Genomic DNA, 20,774 nt, shown 5'->3' with positions numbered 1-20,774 from the left:
AAGCAGCCAGAAATGTTTTTCATTGTCTTTCTAAAATTTTTGGTGCTCCTAGAACTTGCCTAGTGGGGGAGAGGATGAAAACTGTGAAAGCTAAGTTAAAAAAGACACTTCAGACTGACACAAATACTCTGCACCTGCTGCAGGCTCTGCACTACTTATCAACGCTGCTACCACCCTGCCTTTAAAAAGGACAGACTTTTGTGCTCCCTGTCATTTCTTGATCAACTGACTTTTATCATTTTGTTGCCTCTTTTAAAAAAATAAGCCTACAAATTTTCTTGGTAGATGTTTACTGTTCAGTTAACTTTTTAGGTTAAGATGTTACAAGCAGGCCGATCTGACAGTAACTGCAGTGTGTGGGAGAGGGCTGAGGGATATTCTTAAGGTATTTTTCTAAGAAACTTTGTCACCATCATGAGTACTATTTGACAGGCAATAGGGAAGATTTCTTCATCTCATCTACTCAAAAATATTCATAATTTCAGTTTGCTGAGTACTTTAAGGCCTGAATTTAAAGGTCCAGCTACCTCCAGATTTTGCACAGAAGGAATTTCTGAGCATTTTGAATTACTGGGAAGCAGAGTATTCATATAATTGATATTTGCTTCATAAACTGCTGTCATGGATAAGAACAGAAGAAGAAACACTATTCAGAACATTAAAAAGAAATATTTTCTCAAAAATTTCAAGAAACATTGGAAGGAAATTATTCAGATACACTCTTAATTTTAAAAGCCTTTACAGTACTCCATTTCCAATGATTTTAAAATGCAATCATTTGGTTTATTTACACACAGTTCTTACCCTTGCCACTTTTCATGGTAGCCCCTAAAATGTTTGTGGGGGTTTTTTTTGTTTTGTTTTGTTTTTTGTTTTGTTTTGTTTTTGTCTACAGATCCACTGGTATTTTTAAATTTTTACATTCTCTATTCTGTTGTCTAAAACAGGGCTGCCAGATAAGGAGTCTGAGCTGCCAAACTGCTTAGGCAGCTCAAGTCAGGCTTCAGGGACCAGTCTATGGCAGGTATCTGGTGGGAGAAGACATTAATGTGGGGCTTTTGAATCCTTTGAATCCACAGAAGGTAGAGATTCTACAACTTGGATGCATTCTTATTTTATCCACATCCTCTGCCAGGGAACCAAGCACACAGCTTTTAGACTCAGCTCTGTTAGGTGAATAAAAATGATATTAAGATGCCCGGCCACATTAAGACTTTGCTATATAATTTGCAGATTCAGGTTATATGGCCATCATAATCTTGAGGTAAAAAATGTGGGAGTGAATTTGGTGTTATTTTCAGAAAAGCACTCCATATAGATTAGAGTAGGTTTTGTTTTCCATTTATAAAATGAAACTTGACCTAAAAAGATAGTATGCTATTTTCAAGTGATATGAGAATTTGCCTTAGATATGGGAGTGTAGTTTTTTTGTGTGTTTTACCTACTTTCCCTGTAAGTAGATATATTTTAATACTATTAGGAGTGTCTAGGATGTGTTTCAGTAGTCCTTTAATGCACACTGCAGATAAGAAAAGAAAGCTTTTGGTGTATTCAAAGTGTAGAATTACACACTTCCAAAATACACCCTGGTGGGTCTTAATGCTGAGTATAAGACATAAACAGGTATTATGTGCATTTTAATGTCCAACCATAAAATTGTGAATTTAAGGTAAAGAAACATCTGTGAAATCGTGCATTTTGAACGTTTATTGAATCCATCATTGCTTTTTGAATATACTCTCAGTAACTGATGAATGGGGCGATGCTGTCTTTTTTTTTAGTAACAATGTTAAAAAGTTGCCAAACATTTGGAAAAAACTCAAAAAAACAGACCAAAAATAACATTTCAGGCAGTATCTCTATTAATGATTTATATCCCCTGAAAATAGTATAGACTGGCTTTCAGTCCAAAAGCAAGCAACACACTCATAAAACAAAATGCTGAATCAAAAAAGGAGGAAAGTGAATCACATTTAATATGTCTGTGCAGTGAATTCAATTTCTATTATGTTGTTAGAACATGATGAAGTAGCTGTGGGATGTGGAATATATCAGAGAGAACTTTAGACAGAAGCAATGGAGAGAAGCTTGTGATAAGCCCTTTACTATTGAAACTAGTATAAAAACTTGGCATTATTTTGCCTACCAAGGAGAAAAATAACATTCCTTGGGGTGTCTAGTTCTAAAGGCAGGTACAGCTTTTCTTCTACAGGGAATTATATGGTTAAACAAGTGTAGCATGCCTTGCAGGGTCAAAACTTTTACAGGTTGTGTGAGTTTCTGTAGAAAATATGAGAGGTAGATCAGTGAGACTGTATTGTTGTCTTCAGTGTGCCTCTTGCTTGCAAACAGAGTTCTTGATACTGACAAAAAGGTAAGGCCTGAAGTTGGCCTTCAGGAACATATGCTTCCATCAAAGAAAAGTAAGCCAGCAGGAAACTCACATGTTATTTGAAATTACATTTTGAACTTTTCAAGAAAGTGAACATTATTTCTTGGGCACATGTTCTGAGCAGAGCAAAATATGTTTGAACTGTTTGAAGTCTGCAGATGCCAGAGGAGTACTAGCAAATGCTAATACTAATAAAAACCAATTAAAAATGTATAATACAAAGTTGTAGCACCATACCTGTAAGTACACTGCCCTTACAGAGCCAGTGGACTGATCTGTCAGAAAGGTATAACACTGTGCCCAGGAGGGCTTCCTCAGTTGTACTAATCTCTAAACAATTAAAACTCTCTTTGGTTCTTTGTTTTCTTCCATATTTTTTGTTTGTTTGTTTGGCTCTTGCATGTTGGTGAGCTCCTTCTTATAGAAATTCAAGTGCTGGCAGGCTAAATATTTATTTTCCATGGAATGATGAGCACTGTGATACGTAGGTGGTTTCCTGAGGGTGAGAGTGTCTTTGTGTAAAAATGGTGAGTTTGCTTTCTTTGATGAAAGAAGTACTTTGATATTGCCAATTAGTAGCTGTGAGGAGGTTTGTCTTCAAGAGTCATTGGCACAAACAGTTGGAATTTATAATTATATTCTTCAAAGCCTCATAATAGGTAATACTAATTTGTTAGAACTCATACAGTGAATGAAACAAACCTCTTTCATAGCCTCCTTCTGTCTAAATGATTATTGAATAGAATACTCAGATACCATATTTGAGGCAATTTCAGGATGGGAGAGGCTGCATAACAACTTAGGGTTTCCATTGCTTATGATTTTCAACTACTTAATGCCTCAGCTTTTAAGATCCTGCTTTCAAGAAGGAGGTCTGCACAGTAGCTTGCTGGACAGTAAAAGATTTTCAAATGGTTATGTAAATGTGCATATTTATAATTTCTGAGAGTTTAGTATTACATATTTGGGAATACTCAGATTCCAAGATGTCATTTTCTTGTTACAGTTTCATATTCAGTAAACTAAGATTGTGATTTTTTTTTTTTTTTTTTTAAGAAAGGGCTACATTTTGTCTCCATTAGGCAGACATAACTGCAGAATATAGAGTTAGTTATGTTATATTAGTGGAGATTTTGCAGTATTTGAGGACGACTGATTAAAAAATTCAAAATAAGAATTTTTTTCAAATTCTTCTGCTTGGAGGAGCTGTTGAGAAATCAGAAGAAAATGTGATAATGTTAGAAATTCTGACAGGGTAGATGTTCTTCCAAGTAAATGCAGTATTCAAGATGGATTTTACTGGGGCACTGGAACACATGTATTGAAAAAAATACATGTGGTCCCTAAATGTGAAGTCCTAGAGGGCAGTTTGAAGGACACAGAAGTAAGGTATGTCATGCCAAAACCAGGTCAGGCCCCATAGCTAAAAACTACACTCAGCTGCAGATTTAGTTTACAAATATAGAAATGTCCTTTACAAATATAGAAAAGCCCTGTGGAAAAACGAAGGTCATTGATCTGAGTATCCTGTCTCCAGCAAAAGCAGACGATTAGGGAAACATATATTAGTAGAGCAAACAACTCATAATTTGGGTGGGTTTTTTTCCCCATAACCTTAACAGTCTCCAACAGTTGCAACTGAAGGACTTTCTGATCCACCGCTTGGTTTGGGGGCTTAATAAGAGAATTTAGTGAATTTCTCTTCTGTGAACTTGCTTAGTAACTCTTTGAATTCAAGTCAGCTTTAGCATCTTCAGCCTTCTGTTGGCAACAGGTTACCATAGCTTTGCTAACTACTGGGTGAAGGAACACATCCTTCTGCATGTGCAGCTGCTGTGTGCCTGCTTCAGGCCTCTCCAGCTTCTTTTAGTGGGTCAGTGCTGTTCAGTATCTTCATTAGTGGCATAGACAAAGGGATTGAGTGCACCCTCAGCAAATTCGCAGATGACATCAAGCTGAGTGATGCAGTTGACACACCTGAAGGATGGGATGCCATCCAGGAGGACTTGGACAAGCTTGAGAAATAAGCCCATGGGAGTCTCATGAAATTTAATAAGACCAGGGGCAAGGTGTTGCAACTGAGTTGAGGCAACCCCTGATATCAACACAGACTGGGAGTTAAACACATCAGGAGCAGCAGAGAAGGCCTTGGAGGTGCTGGTGGGTGAGAGGACATGTGCGCTCACAGCCCAAAAAGCCAATTATATCCTGGGCTGCATCCAAAGGAGCGTGAGCAGCAGGTCAAGGGAGATGATGGTACCCCTCTCCTCTGCTCTGGTGAGGCCCACCTGAAGTTCTGCATCCAGCTCTGGGGTCCCCAGTAGAGAAAAGACATGAACATGTTCCACTTCCAATGAAATGATTCTTACCATGCTTTCTGCATGGATGTGAAACCACATGAACATTAAAGGGATCTTAAGATTATACTTAACTATGTAGAGAAAGATACTTTAAGAGTCTGAAACACTATATACTCTCCTAGATGTCTAGATAGAAGTAGACCCAGCATAATTTTATTAACTGAGGCAGCACATATTGGAAATTGTGAGCTTTGATCATAAACATTGTAGTTGTTTTAAGGAGGACTTAATTAACATAAGGTAAATATAATAATGGCCAGTCTTCGCGAGCGAAGATCCGGGGAAGGCCTTTCCACCTTCCAGCCTGCGCATTGGATTTTTTAGGTGAGACACAGTGTGCGCGGAACTGAGCCCACCCTTTAATCCTAAGGTTCATCTGCCGGGGCCAAGCGAGCTTGGACGGTGGCAGTGAGGTCCTTAGGACGTAGGTGGGTTGCCTTTAAGGGCTAACGAGCCCCACCTGCCCAGGAGTGGCCCTGACCGGGAATAACATAAGGTAGATTACTGCATAAGGCTTGATTCCCATGCATTTAAATGTATATGTTTTAAATGATTTACGGTCAACTCAAAATCAGTTCCTTTTTACTGGAACTCTTGTGATTCAGTTTTCCTAAAAAGTTAGTGAACCAAGTAACATAAGAAAGAGAGCATATATCTGAATGAATAGCAAGCTGTTAGTCAAAACACTCTAATTTTAAAATGCATATTTGATTACTGATATCTTTTGAATTTATTGTACATTCATTTGAGCTAATTAAAAGCACACAAACATGATTTTGAAATAGGAAGCAGTCATGTTTCTGCTCTAATATTCATTGTATAAACTCGTTTTTTCTCTTTTAATTATTACATTTATGATAATTTTTATGCATTCTAGAAATTAATTCTGATTTGTTGTGACACAAATTATATTCTTTTGAGTGGAACTGAAAAATACTGAATATGAAGTCCATTTTAAATATTTCTGTTTTTCACAGACTTTGTTTAGAACAGCATATGAAAGTCCAGAAAAGCGCAGATGTTTGAAAATCAGTGAGCTTTGTCCTCATTTCTACCATTTCTCAATTTAGTAAGATATCAAAAGCATATTTATGGGATTTCAAACTATTTTCACACTCTGTAACCTGCTGAAGGTTTCATCTTGGATGCTTTGTCATGGTTTAAGCCCAGTTGAAAATTCAACACCACGCAGCCGCTCACTCAACCCTTCTATCCACCCCCCGGTGGAATGGGGAGAAGGATCAAAGTAAAACTTTTAGATTGAGATAAGAAAAGTTTAATAACAGAAAACAAAGTAAAATACAGTAATAATGGTAAACTATAATATAATATTTTGTGCACCTCCTCACTGGCAGAGCACGAGACAAAAAAAAAAGTTCTTGACTTAGGATAAACGCGACTTAGCAAAAAATAAATCATCAGTGTGTTATCAATGTCATTCTTATTCTGAATCCAAAACACAGCACAGTAACAGCTGCTGAGAAGAAATTAACTTTATCCCAGCTGAAACCTCCCTCTAGGTTGCAACTTGTGTTCAAGTTGTTCCAGTGGTGTAGAATCATAGAATTTTGGTTGGAAGGGATCTTTAAAGGGCGTCTAGTTCCCACTAGGGACATCTTCCACTACATCAGGTTGCTCAGAGACCCATCCAGCCTGACCTTGAATGTTTCCAGGAATAGGACATCCACCACCTCTCTGGGCAATCTGTTCCAGTGTTTTATCACCCTAATTGTAAAAAAATTCTTTCTTGTAGCTAGTCTAAATCTGCGCTCCTTTAGCTTAAAATTATTACCCCTTTTCCTTGTTGCTACAGGGCCTATTCAAATATCTGTCCTCATACAAAAAAGCTTTAAAGTGGAAGCACTATAATGCTCAACAAAATTATTAAAACTTCTGTAAATACTTCAGAATCTAAACAAAATTTGTTTTTATTCCAAGAAAAATGGAAATCTGAAGGTAACATGTGTCCCCAGGTCATAATGTCTGTCTTTCTATGGAGCTGTAATTTAGTAGGAATAAACAAGCAAAATTTCCTTCAACTGTTATGAAAAATTTCCCACTTCTGAAGGTAACAGCAAATTTTGGAAGCAGTAATCAACTCCAGAAAAACAGTTGTTTATTTTGTAAGTTTCTTTGAATAAAAGCTCATTCAGTCCTCATTGATTTAACACTGTGTGACACTAAGCAAAACTGGCATTACTCATAACATTTTTACATATTTTGATTTAAATTCCAGCATTCAAAGAATGATTAATGTCAGGCAGTTGCCTGAGCAAGCCTACACTCTACAGTAAATAACACTTTCTAATTAGTGTTGTTGTGGATTGGAGACAGAATATCTGATTAGCAGGAATAGCAGCAGTTGAGTGAACTTCATCAGTTGTATAAACCCATGCATTGTGTAACCTGCTTTCTCTCAGTATTACACACATCATGTCCACACAGGGTCCATATATTGTGCTGACATTTGCATGACTACTTCCTGAAGGCCCAGTAATTTTGAGAGGTGTGTGCTAAGTCCATCAGTGTCCCCTTTTGCATTAATCCTAGCAGGAATGATGTGTGGCTCTGCAAGCTGTTCAGGACTGTCCACTGGAATTCTCACCTAGGCAAGGCAAAGAGGGTGCCCATGGGGTTCCTCTTTGTGTACCCAGGGCAAAAAGGTGTGGGGACTTCCACAACTCAAAACATTGATATTGATGCTGGGGCTGCTGGCAGTGGCAGGGTAGTGCCATCTGCCGTAAGCAATGTTGCCCAGAATTCTTCTAAAAAAGGTGCAGTTCTGAACTTTTTTTTCTAAAACTCCTCCATGTCAAAGCACAGACTTCTTTTCTTTCAGAAATGGTTGGTCTGAACTGTTGAAAGGAAAAATAGAATTGTCCCATGCCTTTTCTCTTACACTCCCTTGGTTTTATGCATTCAGAGATATTTTTGGGGATACTCTTTTCTCAGTTTCAGAAAAGGATTCCAATTTTGGAAGATGGTAAGATCTGCAGTGCATTTGTGGAACTCCATTGGTCAAGCTTTTAGTATATGATACCGTAGGTTTCATGTCACGTTGTTAGCCCCTGCTGCACATTTAGTCCCTGAGACTGAGCTGTCTTCAGCAGCACTCTGAGTCTGGAAGCCAAAATAATCTTCCCCAAGCACCATTGTGTATCTCTGGTATGTATAACCATATATATCTGATATATACAACCATATATATAACCATCCATGGTCCAAAGGATTATTTCTTCTTTTTGCATTGGAGAAACAACCTGTTATAAATTGTTCAGGTGAGTGGTACATCTTAGGTGCTGGTTTATTCCACTGTTTTCAAGGTTGCTGTTATGTATTTGTAGACTGGTTGGTGGTCATCTATTTCCTTTGTAGAGTTGCAGGCTGAGTGCTACTCTATTCACTGCACTATTTTTATGAGTACTCAGCAAACAACTGACATTAAAATCAAACCCTACATTATCAGTACACTATGTATATATTTAAGTAGTTAAATGATGGGCACAACATGTGGTATAATACAACAAAAACATGCACGGATTTCAAAAGCAATTCATAAGCTATTACTTAACACAAAAAATGCAACTAAAATGCAAGTCAAAGTCTCGTTAATTCCTTCTTATTCACTTTACTGCAGTAAATTTTAAATGACTGGTTTTAAAGAGAGAGTCATCTCATATTGCTGTTTTTATTAATTATGAAAAGGGATCCAGATACCCAAATGCAAGTTGTTACATAAATTCCTTTTAGAATCTGGGTCATTTATTGCCAGACATTACAAAAGAAGCATATGCCAATCATTTTCATTAAGTTACCATAATTAGTTGTGATTTAAGGTCCATATGCCTGCTACCTGCTGGTAGCCAAAACACAGCAACTTATTACGTTAAACATAACAAATATGTTTAACATATTTGCAGACATAATGTGAAGAACTGTAGTAGTAATAGAAATATCAACTCAGTATCTAGTCAAGATGTCTTCTAATACTGTGAGCAGTTATCATTTAATGTATTTGTCATATAAACAGTTATGTGTGGTTTGATGAGCTGCAGAGAGTGAGAAGAAAAAATGGAAAATTTACATTATTTTCAGTGTAAGAAAGCTGTACGATGTATATGTTACCTGCATACACTATTTACATTAATAGCACTACAAGAGAAGAAAAAAATATACAAACAGAAGAAAAAAATAATTTTTTTTTTTTTTACTCTTCCTCACCTCTTGAGCACACCAAATCACAGTATTGGCACCAATATGGGGTAACAAAAACTGAGGTCTTAAGGAATGCCAGAGTCATGAGCATATATTATCAGATAATGTAAAATCCAACTATAGCATGCTTCTGGCCATTCATAAAAAATCTGAAAATAGACCTCATTTTTGATGTAGGGTAAGAAGTAGAATGGTTGTGAAATGAGGAGCAGACTGGGCTGTCCAGAAGTAAGAGAATGGCAGTCAGAGATCAGGGTGAGCAGCAGTGGTGCCACACTCACAGCTCAACCTGGGGGGCCTGTTGTTGGCAGACCATGTGCACATTTGAATTTGTCAAAAGAAATAGAAGTTTTCTTTGAATGACCTCATTTCCTGCTGTTTCACTGTGTGTTGTAATGTTCTGCTGTTCCCTTGTGAATACTGTCCTCTTTCTGTGATTTCATTCTGAATGTCTTGAGATTTTGCATATGGACAATAACAGCAGACCATACTTTTTCGTAATAGATCAAGTGGAAATTGTGATTTCAAGAAGGAGATGTTGGGTCTGTTTGGTTGGTTGGTTTGTTTTTTTTATAGGAATGAATTTATCACATTTAGATAATGAGTTATATATCTTCATATATAAAAAGAATGGACTATTGGAAAACTGTATCCCTTTAGTTCACTATGTGATAGTTTTTCGGTCTCTGTAAAATTATATTTGATTTCTCCAGATGTGAAAAAAAGTGGAAGAATGTGTTTTAAACTTCTACCTGAGCTCAAGCAGATAGGATATACTTACTCTTTTAAGCTTGTAATTTAAATTAACATCCCATTTACTGCAAACAAGCTTATTGGGACTAAGAACAGTGGGTGTGGGGGAAGTCCCAGAACAGTTCTTGGTTGTAGTTTTCATGTGGTTGGGCTTCGACACAGTACAGCAAAATCAAGCTTAGTCCTACATTAATGAAGGCCCTACATTAATGAAGTAACCTACATTCTGAACAAATAAATACTGGTCTTTCCTTTCATAAGATGAAAATGATCACCAGCCAGCTCAGATGTGGTTGCGTGTTGTTGCAATGTTCCCATTGCTCCAGCTTTAAATGGCAATATTTAAAGCAATTATTTACTTGATTTAACTATTCCATGTAGCAAAATGACAGGGAGTGACTATGTGTGTGTGTGCCAGAAAATGCAATGAGTTTGATTAGATGTTTGTGACTCTAGGACGGAGGATGAGTCATCCACTTGTATGCCAGTACTAAAGGTTCAGTAGAGTCAAGGAAAATATGTTTGGAAAAAAAAGACACATTTGCAAGCAGTGCTACCTCAGATGTACTAAGAATTTAGCTTTTATTAGGCTACCAAGTTTTGTTTGTTCTTCAGAGTGACTGCTCACTGATGAAGACTAAATACATAATCATTGTCTATTTATTTTCTGTATGATACCTCCATTCCCTTTCAAAATTCCCTTTTATTTTTTTTGTTTAAGTTAAAATGCTGGTCAGGTGCTTTCTAATCAAGAAATGTAAATGAAAGGCAAAAAAAATATAAGAATTAGTGTGAATAGAAGGATCAGTATATGCCCTTAATCTAGTTTTAGTCTTATGAAAAAATATAAAATACTGTATTTGAAAAAGTAATCTGGGTTGTGGTGTGCTTCATTTCAAAATCTTATTTTCAAATGGCATTAGTAGGTAAGATAAAATATCTAAATAAAGTGAATTCAAGTTGTATTGAATAAACCTCATAAGGAAATTTTATATTGAAATAGGATATAAAATAACTGTTTTGGCTTTGACTTTTAAAATGCCATGTGTCTAAAAAATCCTTTTGCTTTCAGAGCAAATAATTTACTAATTAGGTGGTCCAAATGCTGGGAATCATTTCAACATAACTTTAAGAAGTTCTTTTATACGTGAGAGTTTCTAATTTATTTTAGAATTGAAATACAGTACTCTTCAGAAACTTGAGGGTGTGCAAATATCCTTCTCTGATATGACACTAGAAAAGTAGAATGACTCCTTATGCTGAAGGGAAAACATGGTTTTACAAGAACTGAGCAGAAATCCCAGGAGGGTTTTGTGTCATCACCTACATTGAGGGTCTGGATATGAAACCAGCTTCTTCTTGGGGAGTATGTGTCCTGTCCACAAACATGACCCACCTTCTGACAATTGGCAAGACCTGCCCCTGCATCCCTCTTTAAGGACAGAGTTGTATGTTCTGTGCCTGCTGCAAGGCTTGTGATTGTTACCTTGTTGAAAGGCACAGGAACAATTGGTTCTCTGACTAGGAGAACAATGTGGCTTCTTTAGGGAAGAGTTGCACACCTTTGTCTCAGTTGCTCAGTAGCAGTCATTTTTAAAACACCAGCATTCATCAGTTACTCCTCTTTGTAATTCCTTGGAAAGAGAAGTTGAAGAGCAAAAAAAGGTGTCTACCTCTGGCAGTGGAGACGTAAACCACTTGTGTGGTGTTTAACCTCCAACTGGCTAACTCAGAGTTTCACCTGGAGCAGAGTGGATGCCTGACGTTCTAACAGGGGAAAAAGTGTTGAAGGGAGAAAGGATGGCTTGGGTGGCTCAAGTTACTGTTTAGTACTTCCCATGAGTCCATAAACCTATGGCCTAATTAAACCATGTCTGGTGCATCTTTTTTTCCCTCATGACTAAGACAATATCTTTTGCTGCTGTAATAGTAATCCAGCATCAATGGAAGAAAATGTCAGTCACTTCCATGGAACTTCCCAGCAGAATTGAACAAACTATAAACAGGGATGTTGGGGAGAGAAATTGAAATTTTAATATATTTAGCAGAGCAAGAGCAAGTATTAATAGTCCTTCTTTTATTAAAACTGACTTAAAAGATCTGTTGAGATTATCTCAATAGCTTTTCTTTATTGTTTCACAGAGTGAAGCATCAAATATTTTGACTGCAAGAAAAGACTGATTCTTTAGAGTTTTACTAAGGGTAACATCTGTAAGCCAACTAAGTTTTTATTTCTTTCTTACTGATATCTATTCAGCAAAATTTACAGATCCACAGAATGGACTTGCAAAAATAATTTGGAAAAGTTATATGAAGACTTATGACTTATGTCCTTCTGTCTTTCTGGATTGCATTTTTTCGTTTTTGTCTTTTCATTTTTTAGTAGTCAATCACTAGTCTGAGGTATCAGCTAAACTGCAGGGTACCTCTTGCTCCTTGTTTCACAGGCCTGCAAGTTGCAGGCACAGATGGAATGCATTGCACCTCCCTCCCAGGCGCTGCAGTCTGGGTTTCCTGTGCCTAGTGGAAACAAAAGTCTTGTCCCAAGCTAAGATCTCAGTTATTTACCTGTCCTGAGATTCTGAAGGACCTCCATGTCCACTCGTTCTATTGTACGCTTATCTTTTCTATTTACACCTAATACAATCTTAAATCTTTTGTCTAATGCCATGCTGAACCTTGAATTCCCTGTCTTTACAATACCTTTTACTCTTTTAAATTATTCTCTGTCTCTCTCCATCTGTTGATCATTTTGGTTGCTAGATTTCCCATATGAACTGATAATAATAAGCCAATAATACTGTAAAATGCATAAGAAATAGAATCCAACTTGTCTTACTGTAATAATCTTCTTACAGTCTAATCTACCTCAAATGAACAGTATAATGTAATTGCATACTTGTCTGAAAAGGAAAATGAAAAGTCGGAGATCTCTTCCTCAGTCAAGTTTTTTACCCTTTGTAATTTTTCTGAGAAATAATGTGGAAATGTCTCTATTACATGAAATTTTTATAAAATACACACACAAAAATATATGCATGGTCAAGAACCATAAGTAATAGTTGTGTTTCAGTCTTCTGTTATCATATATTTTGCTGGAGTTGTTATTATGGACTCATTGCTTGAAATTTTCAGTGTTTATGGATCTCAGGAAATAGAATTACTCTTCTACCCTTTATCCTTGTGGGAGAAAATTTATGACCTTTTAGTTTAAGCCCAGTTGTCAACTAAGCATCACCCCACATACCTCCCACTGAAATGGGGAGGAGAATCAAAAGTAAAACTTATAGGTTGAGATAAGAACAGTTTAATAATTGAAACAAGGTAAGATATAAAAATAATAGTAAATTAAAAAAATGAATAGAGAGATAAACCCCAAGAAAAACAAGTGATGCACAACACAGTTTCTCACCACCCACTGACAGTTGCCAAACCCCATTCCCCTGGGTTGGGGTTGAGGAGGAGTGAGTGTATAAAGGGCTGTGTGGTACTAAGTTGACAACAAGGCTTAAACAACAACAGTCCTTTTTAGTGCTCAGTGGCCCATGTGCCAGGCCTTCAAATCTACACAGTCCAATGGTTATCCCTCTCCTCCACCTGACTGGAGGCAAAGTCTCTCTAATGCTGATCGCATGGTTCGCACTTCCTTCTTGTAGAAATGGACTAGAACTTGTTTTCACAGTGTCAGTAGTATAATGAGCCCATTTATTCTGCTTGGGAAACTGTCCACTGGAGACTGGAGCAAAAATCTGTGATTTCTTTTCCCTGCCATTCCCACACCCATGCCTCTAGAGATGGGGTATGTTTTCAATCCTATTTCCTCATGTCCTCTCCACAGTTCCACTTAAACCTCGACACTTGTTATTAATCCTCTTCCCTTCCTTTCCTTTTCCCTCTCTTCCCCAGCTCCTTCTCCTTCCTATTTCCTTTCCCTCTTCTCTATTTTCCTTTAGTGTAGTATTTGCCTATGCTAATTTATTCTAAAATATAACATCTGCTAACAGTTTTATGCTAATCAAAATTGTTAGAGCTTTGACTCGTCGGAGAGGCAATGTTCATGAACAGATGTCTTTGTACCTTTTCTGGAAAAGTTATTTTTTTAATTATTTCATGGTGTTCTCTGTATTTCTTTCACAACTACTGATTTACATTTAACTCTGAATAGAGAGCTTTTTGTAGAATACCAGCTTTTTATGTAATACTTCCCGCAATACTAATTCCTTCAATTATGGATCTGATGAACAAGCTGATTAAATAATTTAATTTTTTGATAAAATTTATTTGTTAAATTTACATAGAGACAATGAGGTCTATTATTTCTTTGGAAAGAAGAACACAGAAATGACAATGAAAGTAGACAGTGGTGAGATAAGTAGGATAAAGGTTGATGTTTTAAGACATCTAAATATATTTAAAACAAAAAATTTGCACCTACAGTTATCTATTAACACTTAATTTCAATCTATTTCCCAATTCTCCTTCTTTGTTTTCTTTTTCACCAGCTTTTGATTTTTTTTTGGTAATGTTCTTTGGCATAAAATTGTTTCAGTTGCTAAGTTTGCAACATGTATACAGGAGATATTTCCGTTTACATAATACTGAGGTTGAGATAGCACATGGAATACTCTAAGTGTGCTTCTCTCATAACACCTAGGGGAGGACTCTATTGCAAATTCCACATTTTCCTCACATGTTAATTGTACAGTACCCCATAATTCTAAGACTAAGGCTTGTGTAGTTGACCACGGTGTAGTGTAGGGTAATTTTGATTTCCTTTCTTCAGTCCTTATGTAAATTCGAGAGTTAATTTAGTCCATGATAAAACAGGAATCTTCTCTTCTGTATCACATTTTTTGCCGATTTTCTTTTAAAATAAATCCCTTGGACTTCCTTCAGGTACCTTTGTGTAATGTAAAGTCAGCAGCTGCACCCAACAGCTCCATCAGCTAAACCAAGAAAGTCTGTGTTTTGACCTTTATTTAGCATGAAGACAGTAATATGTAAAACTACCATATACTTAAATAGCTGCTCTTTCTAGTAAAGATTTTAACAAAGTCCTTTCTTGGATTTTATTTTTCTTCTACTTCTAGAAAGGAATTTCTACTTCTCGTGAAAAGTCATCTTGTGCTTCACATTCAGTATCTGCAGTCCTTCCTCTGCCCTACAGTCTCTCTTGTTTTCCCCATCTCTTCCATCATTGTGGTTGTGAAGACAAAAAAATAAATGGGAACCAACAATTCAGCAGGCATCTGCTTTGGGCATTTTTTAAAATAAATTTTGGATAAATTTTTATATAGGATGAGTAACAAATCAACATGCACGGGAGAATCTTCTGAACATTTTCATTCCTCTGTAGGTAAAGGGTGGTGGGTAAAAACCTAAAAGAGTTTTTTAAAGTGTTATTTTCAACAAGAATGTATAATAAGTGACGAGGCATTTGTTTGGCAAGCCATTGACTAGCCATGCTTGGTTTTCAAGCTTTGAGTTTCCAAAGATTTGAGTTAAAAAACACTTTTCAATGACATGATAGATTTGTCTGATGCAACTTTGAAACCTTTGTATCTGAAGACTTACTGCAATTTTGATCCAGAGAAGACCTTCAATCTACTTGAGAAAGAAGACTTAATTATCCTGTTGCCAGAAAAATAGCAACCTTCTTCAGGTTTAGGGTGATATGTGTGGCAGTAGTGTAGGGTGTCTTAAGGTAGGTATTTTTAGTTGTGAGTAATGGAAGATATTCTTCCAAGACCCTAAAAAATCAATGGAACTTTCGGTTTAAGGTTTACTTGTAATACATTTGCAATTAATATGTCCTGCTGGGGATGCTACCAGGCTGTGTCTTTATTTTCTTTCTAAAAGCTTTACCAAAAAACCCATATTATTTGTTAAGCAGAATTTTTGACTGTCATAGATTGATTTCAACATAAATTTTATGAATAGATTAAATGCTGCAAAAAGGAAGAAAGACAGAGACATGGGCATTATGAAGGCTAGTTTGTTTTTCCTGTATGATACAAATCAATATAATTATATTCTGTTATCAGTATGTCACTGTGCTCGAATTCCCAGGGAGAGTCAGCAACATTATGGGCACAACTCTTTCACAGTGTTACAGAAGGGCCTATTGATCTCTTACAGCGCTCCCTTAGAGTGCACAGATCATGTGTTTTCCCTCTGCAAAAGTGATTTTTGTTCTGAGAGACACAATAAGGTCTCTCTGATTTAGTTGTGTGTTTTAATGTTAAATTTGGCCGACAACTTCAGGAATTCTGTACGTGACTTGCATAATGGCACACAATATTTCACACCATAACTTAAGACATTTTTATAAAGCTATTTCTCATACTCAATGCAAGGCAGCAAATAGAGTCGCTGAGTGTTATTACTTAAACAAATAATTCAAGATGTTGAGCAGTGTAAGTAAATCATATATGAATCTATTCAGTATTGGTTTTCAGATATTTTAGGTAATAGAGTGGCAGCACGTGTGTTAACTAGAAATTAGCTTGGTTGGAATGGGTTGTGCATGGTGTAAAAACAAGGATTCCGAGTGCTGTAGAAAATTTGTGACGTTTTGGATTTGTTTGTTCCATGAAACAGAAACAAGACCTTACTAAAAAATGAAAGAAGGGTTGGAAGCAGCTCTTGCTGCTCTGAGGAAGAGCAATCTGAAAGAAAGTAGGATAGAGTCATGGCAGAAGAGCTAATAGCACTGAAGTTTGTGCTGTACTCATAAATTTGTATTGATTGGGGAAAAAATTAGTTTAGCACTGGAAACTATCTATAATTCTGTCCTCTGTTTAAGAAACCCTCCAAAAGAATTGGTATTTTCTAGCAAAATGTGTTTTTCATAAAATTCCCAGCTAGCTCTAATGAGTGTTGCAGTGAATACCAGAACAACACTGCTGACAAGAAAGCAAATGTTTTCTGTGTAATATGGATTCCCAATTCTACATTGCTCTGTGGTAAGAGTGGATGTGCAATGTAGGTCAGCACGGTGTCAATTCTGGCAAATCAAAGTACAGATACTTCCTCTCAAATCAGTCAAGGCATCTGTCAAACTTCACAAATTAGAAGTAATGTGGACATGTGAATCTACTTGGCACTGCAAAAAATAATCACTGGTTTTTATTGTGGTTCTCAATGGCTCTCATACATATAAAAACATTTCAGAATTGGTGGGTGCACATAAAACTTGCACAGTGACTAAACCGTACAAAAATTATATTTCTATATTTTTAATGCACTAGTCAAAGCATCAGATCAGAAACTTAGCTTGCATTTTAGAAAGAGTGAATAATTTTTTACCATTGTCATGTGGGGAAACATCTCAAGTATTTCCTTTCATCTTTCACTGATGCTGTGGAGAAAATATAAGCTGTTTTTTAGCCAGTTACAGCAGTGAGGCTCTGGTTCAGTACAATTCCAAGTATGTCCTATTAACAAAAATATGTTTCTAAGATCCTCAGTAGAATAAACCTAAGACTTATCTCGCTCTGTGTAATTCCAAGTTTGTTTCTGTCCCATGAAGGAGCACCTACTAGGCAATTAATTTTGTATCACTTCCTGGGTGTTTGGGGTATTTTTGTTTCTTTCCATTTTTTTTTTTTCAAATTATTTTTCCAATTTTTTTTGTTTGTCAAGTCTAGTTTATGTTCTAGCTTTATTAGTATTCAGTTTTGCTTTATTTGTTTGAAGTAATGGTATGTACTTGAAATAAGGTAAGCACATCTCTCTTAAACTTAGAACCCTCTTAAAACCAATATATCTAAAAGAATCCTATGAGTTTAGTTGTACTTTCCTCTTTTACTTTGTGTCATTCATAATTTTATTTTTTTTTCTTTTTGGTGCTTGAATTAATTAGACCTATTGTTTCATTTCAGTTTGGAAGACGTCACATTGAAGACCTTTTTAATGATTTTCGAGATGGACGAAGACTTCTGGAGCTCCTGGAATGCCTTACAGGCCAAAAAATTGTACGTGGTTTTTAACACATTTACTGTATATTGAAGCCTTGATGTTGTGATAAGTGTAGTAGGTGATATTCATTAATTTCTGCCACTGATGAGTACATGTGGAAACTATTTTTAGGGGTCTGAATATGTTTGACTTCCATTTGAAATTGAGAAAACATTGTTACTAAGAGCTGTATTAGACAGTAGCCCTTTGCTAGGCATGTATTTGAAATTAAAATATTCTACTTTGTTGTATGCACTTATTAAGGAAGTTGGGCAAAGAGAAAAAAGACTGAGGCAGGGTTCATTTAGATATCTAGATTTTAGCTGGAATAGCATTTAATGTGTAGAATTAGAATGTGTTGCTAATAAATTTAATACATACAGTCTATGTGTGGTAGCTGTACTTCCCTGAAAAGAGAGAACAGCTTGCTCTTATCAACCTGGAAATTCTAAAGTGACACATCACACATAGTTCTGAATCTCCTCTCTCGTGTTCCAGGTTGGACTTTCTAAGCTTAGCATCTTTCTCTGAAACTTTCTCATAAAAAAAGTAGTGATGCAGGCTGGAGTTTGAGAATTAAAATCCGGAGATAATATATTTGTAAATAAATATTAAACAGACTGATTATTATCTGTTTAGTTGCCATAGTAATGATCCTAAATTGCTATGCAGAATACAACTAATCATGATAAATAGAATCTGAAATTATCTGATTTTATATTCATTTCAATGATTCATTCACTGAAAAGTGTCAAGGTACCAAATTGCTTTCTAAATGTGGATCCAGCTTGTTTCACAATTAACTCTATTCCATGTTGAGAAGCTTCATAAGCCCAGAAGTTATGAAATGAAAACTACAGGTGTAGTATGAGATTTAGGATACCTGTAATGTACTCTAGATTCTGATTTTGGACAGTCACATTTGTCTTACTTTCTTTGTAGGCAAAAGAAAAGGGCTCCACAAGAGTTCATGCTCTAAACAATGTCAACAAAGCACTCCATGTCTTGCAGAGAAATAATGTAAGTATTCAGCCAGACAGGCTCAGAACATCCTATAGACAGCATACAAAATGTTTTGTAGGTGTTAAATCAAACTATTCTCTGTAGTATACAAGTACTGGACTCAAGGCAGTTTTATTAATGTGACTTGGATACTTTGTCAGTCAGCATCAGGGAAATTGTATTTTAAAGAGTTCAAAATCCCCGTCCAGCAAATTTTGAATAATACATCTATAGTGGGTGCTATCTGAAGACAGATCAACATGCATGATTTTATGCTAATGCATGGTATTTAAAATAGATTTTAAGAAGTTAATTACAAGAAGTCATCCATAGCTGGTTACAAGGTGCTATCTATCAAAATATCTACTCACTACGTCTGACAGTTTTGAACTCTGAAAAACCAAGGCTTTTCCAACAATAAATTTTTTTGGTAAATTTTTAGAGGTGTCTGTTCCTCATGGTTCAAAACATTAATCATATCAAACCCACTTTCAATTCTACTTTGTGAATATTGACTTTTCAAGCCAGTGTCCTGTGCATCATTATTGAATAAATATTCTCATAGTATCTTCCTTATGCCAGCATTCTAATGGGCCTATAATTTTAGCAGACATTTCCAGTGACCAACTAATTTTATCATATAATCTCCTCAAGAATAAATTCAAATAAACTTTAACACTCACTTAAACTTAACAGTAGGAGGTGACAGAACAAAGATAATTTATTCCGTGCTGCATATTATATTGGATTTCTTGATAGCTGCAGTAGGTCACTAAACATGCTTGAGTTCAACTGCTGAATAAAGCTATTTATTTTATAAATCTTAGGTAATCCATCTAAAGATTTGTGCATAAATGAAAGTGACCTTCTAAGATTAGCATAAAGACCTGCAGCTTGATTTTTATTTTTATTTAGTGGAATTTCATGTAAATAAATGGAAGAAAAAGCTTTTAATTGTTCAAAATCTGCAACATATGATATTATTGGGGAAAAAAATCGTCAATACATTATTTCACAGTATACAAGAAGGTTTTCACTGCATACCTGGTGACAAATGTTTACAGCAAATGCTTTTTGAAGTATTCAATACATATCATCTAAGTCTATTAATGTGCTTTATATTCAGTTTATGGAAGACAATAATAGTCCCTCTCAAATATAGGAAGAAAACAGAGTATTCCAATTTTAGAAGATAGAAGAAAAAACATTGTTTTAGAAAGTAAAGTGGTCATCCAGTGGCCATCATATTCATGTAATGAAAACCTTATAAACTGTACACAATATAAAAATTAGCATAGTATATGTAGAGGTATACTTCATACTTGTTGGTATGAAGCCAAAAGACCTGCCTAGGAAATAGTTTCCTTAACCTTCAAAAGTTTGATGAATGATTTCTGTGGGACCTCAGGAATGCAAAATCAATGGTTCTAAAGCTAATTAAAGCCTGTGAGTAATCTAAATTTTGTTTTGCTGGTATGTGCTGTTCTTGCTCTAAGGTTCTGCAGTCATCTGGACATTAACACTGAAAAATGCTGCTGCTTCCAGTCAATGTCTTTTACAGATTTTTTTGTTCCTATCAAAAGGCGAGGCTGTTGTGGGGGTAATGCCAGGGACGTGGGGGTTACCTCATCTAGGTTTAGGTTAAGTTCCTTAAGATCCATTAGGGAAGTGTTCCAAGACACAGTTGGTTAGAATTAATTCCAGTCTTGTATACTTTTAAGAAAAAATGTTCAATTCTTAAAAAAAGGAGCTCTAAGAGAGTTCTTGACTAAGTATCTACCTGGTATGGATTTATAAAAATAACTTATACACAGATACTTTGAAATAATAATAATTAAAAAAAAAAAAACAGCTTATTTTGAGGGTGCAAAAGTTTTAGGCAATCTACGGATGTAACTTTTTAACTTCAAAAAACTCCAAAGTGCATCAGAGATATGGAGATTGTAGTTTGTGAAGGAATGAGGTACCTTTCCATGTAAACATCAGTTCTGACCATGAAAAATTGCATCTATGAAACAGCAAGGATGCAAATTTTAGAGTCATAGGTCTATCCAAAAGTGCAGGACTCAGCTTATACTGTCTTGTGCTCACAT

General features: G+C 35.9%; 1 protein-coding gene across 10 annotated transcripts in view; it reads left to right on the top strand.

The window, feature by feature from the left end:
- Positions 1–20,774, top strand: part of DMD (dystrophin) — a 1,047,400-nt gene that overhangs the window by 244,167 nt on the left and 782,459 nt on the right. For all 10 annotated transcript variants that reach the window (XM_050333288.1, XM_050333286.1, XM_050333290.1 and 7 more), the window contains exons 3-4: positions 17,604–17,696; positions 18,622–18,699. In XM_050333288.1, the coding sequence (XP_050189245.1) occupies positions 17,604–17,696; positions 18,622–18,699 (171 nt within the window). The remainder of the gene's footprint in view (positions 1–17,603; positions 17,697–18,621; positions 18,700–20,774) is intronic.

The sequence above is a fragment of the Myiozetetes cayanensis genome, unplaced genomic scaffold, assembly GCF_022539395.1.
Source record: "Myiozetetes cayanensis isolate MyiCay16 unplaced genomic scaffold, myiCay2020 scf5-8, whole genome shotgun sequence".
Taxonomy (NCBI): Eukaryota; Metazoa; Chordata; class Aves; order Passeriformes; family Tyrannidae; genus Myiozetetes; species Myiozetetes cayanensis.
This window is presented reverse-complemented; position numbering and strand designations above follow the sequence as displayed.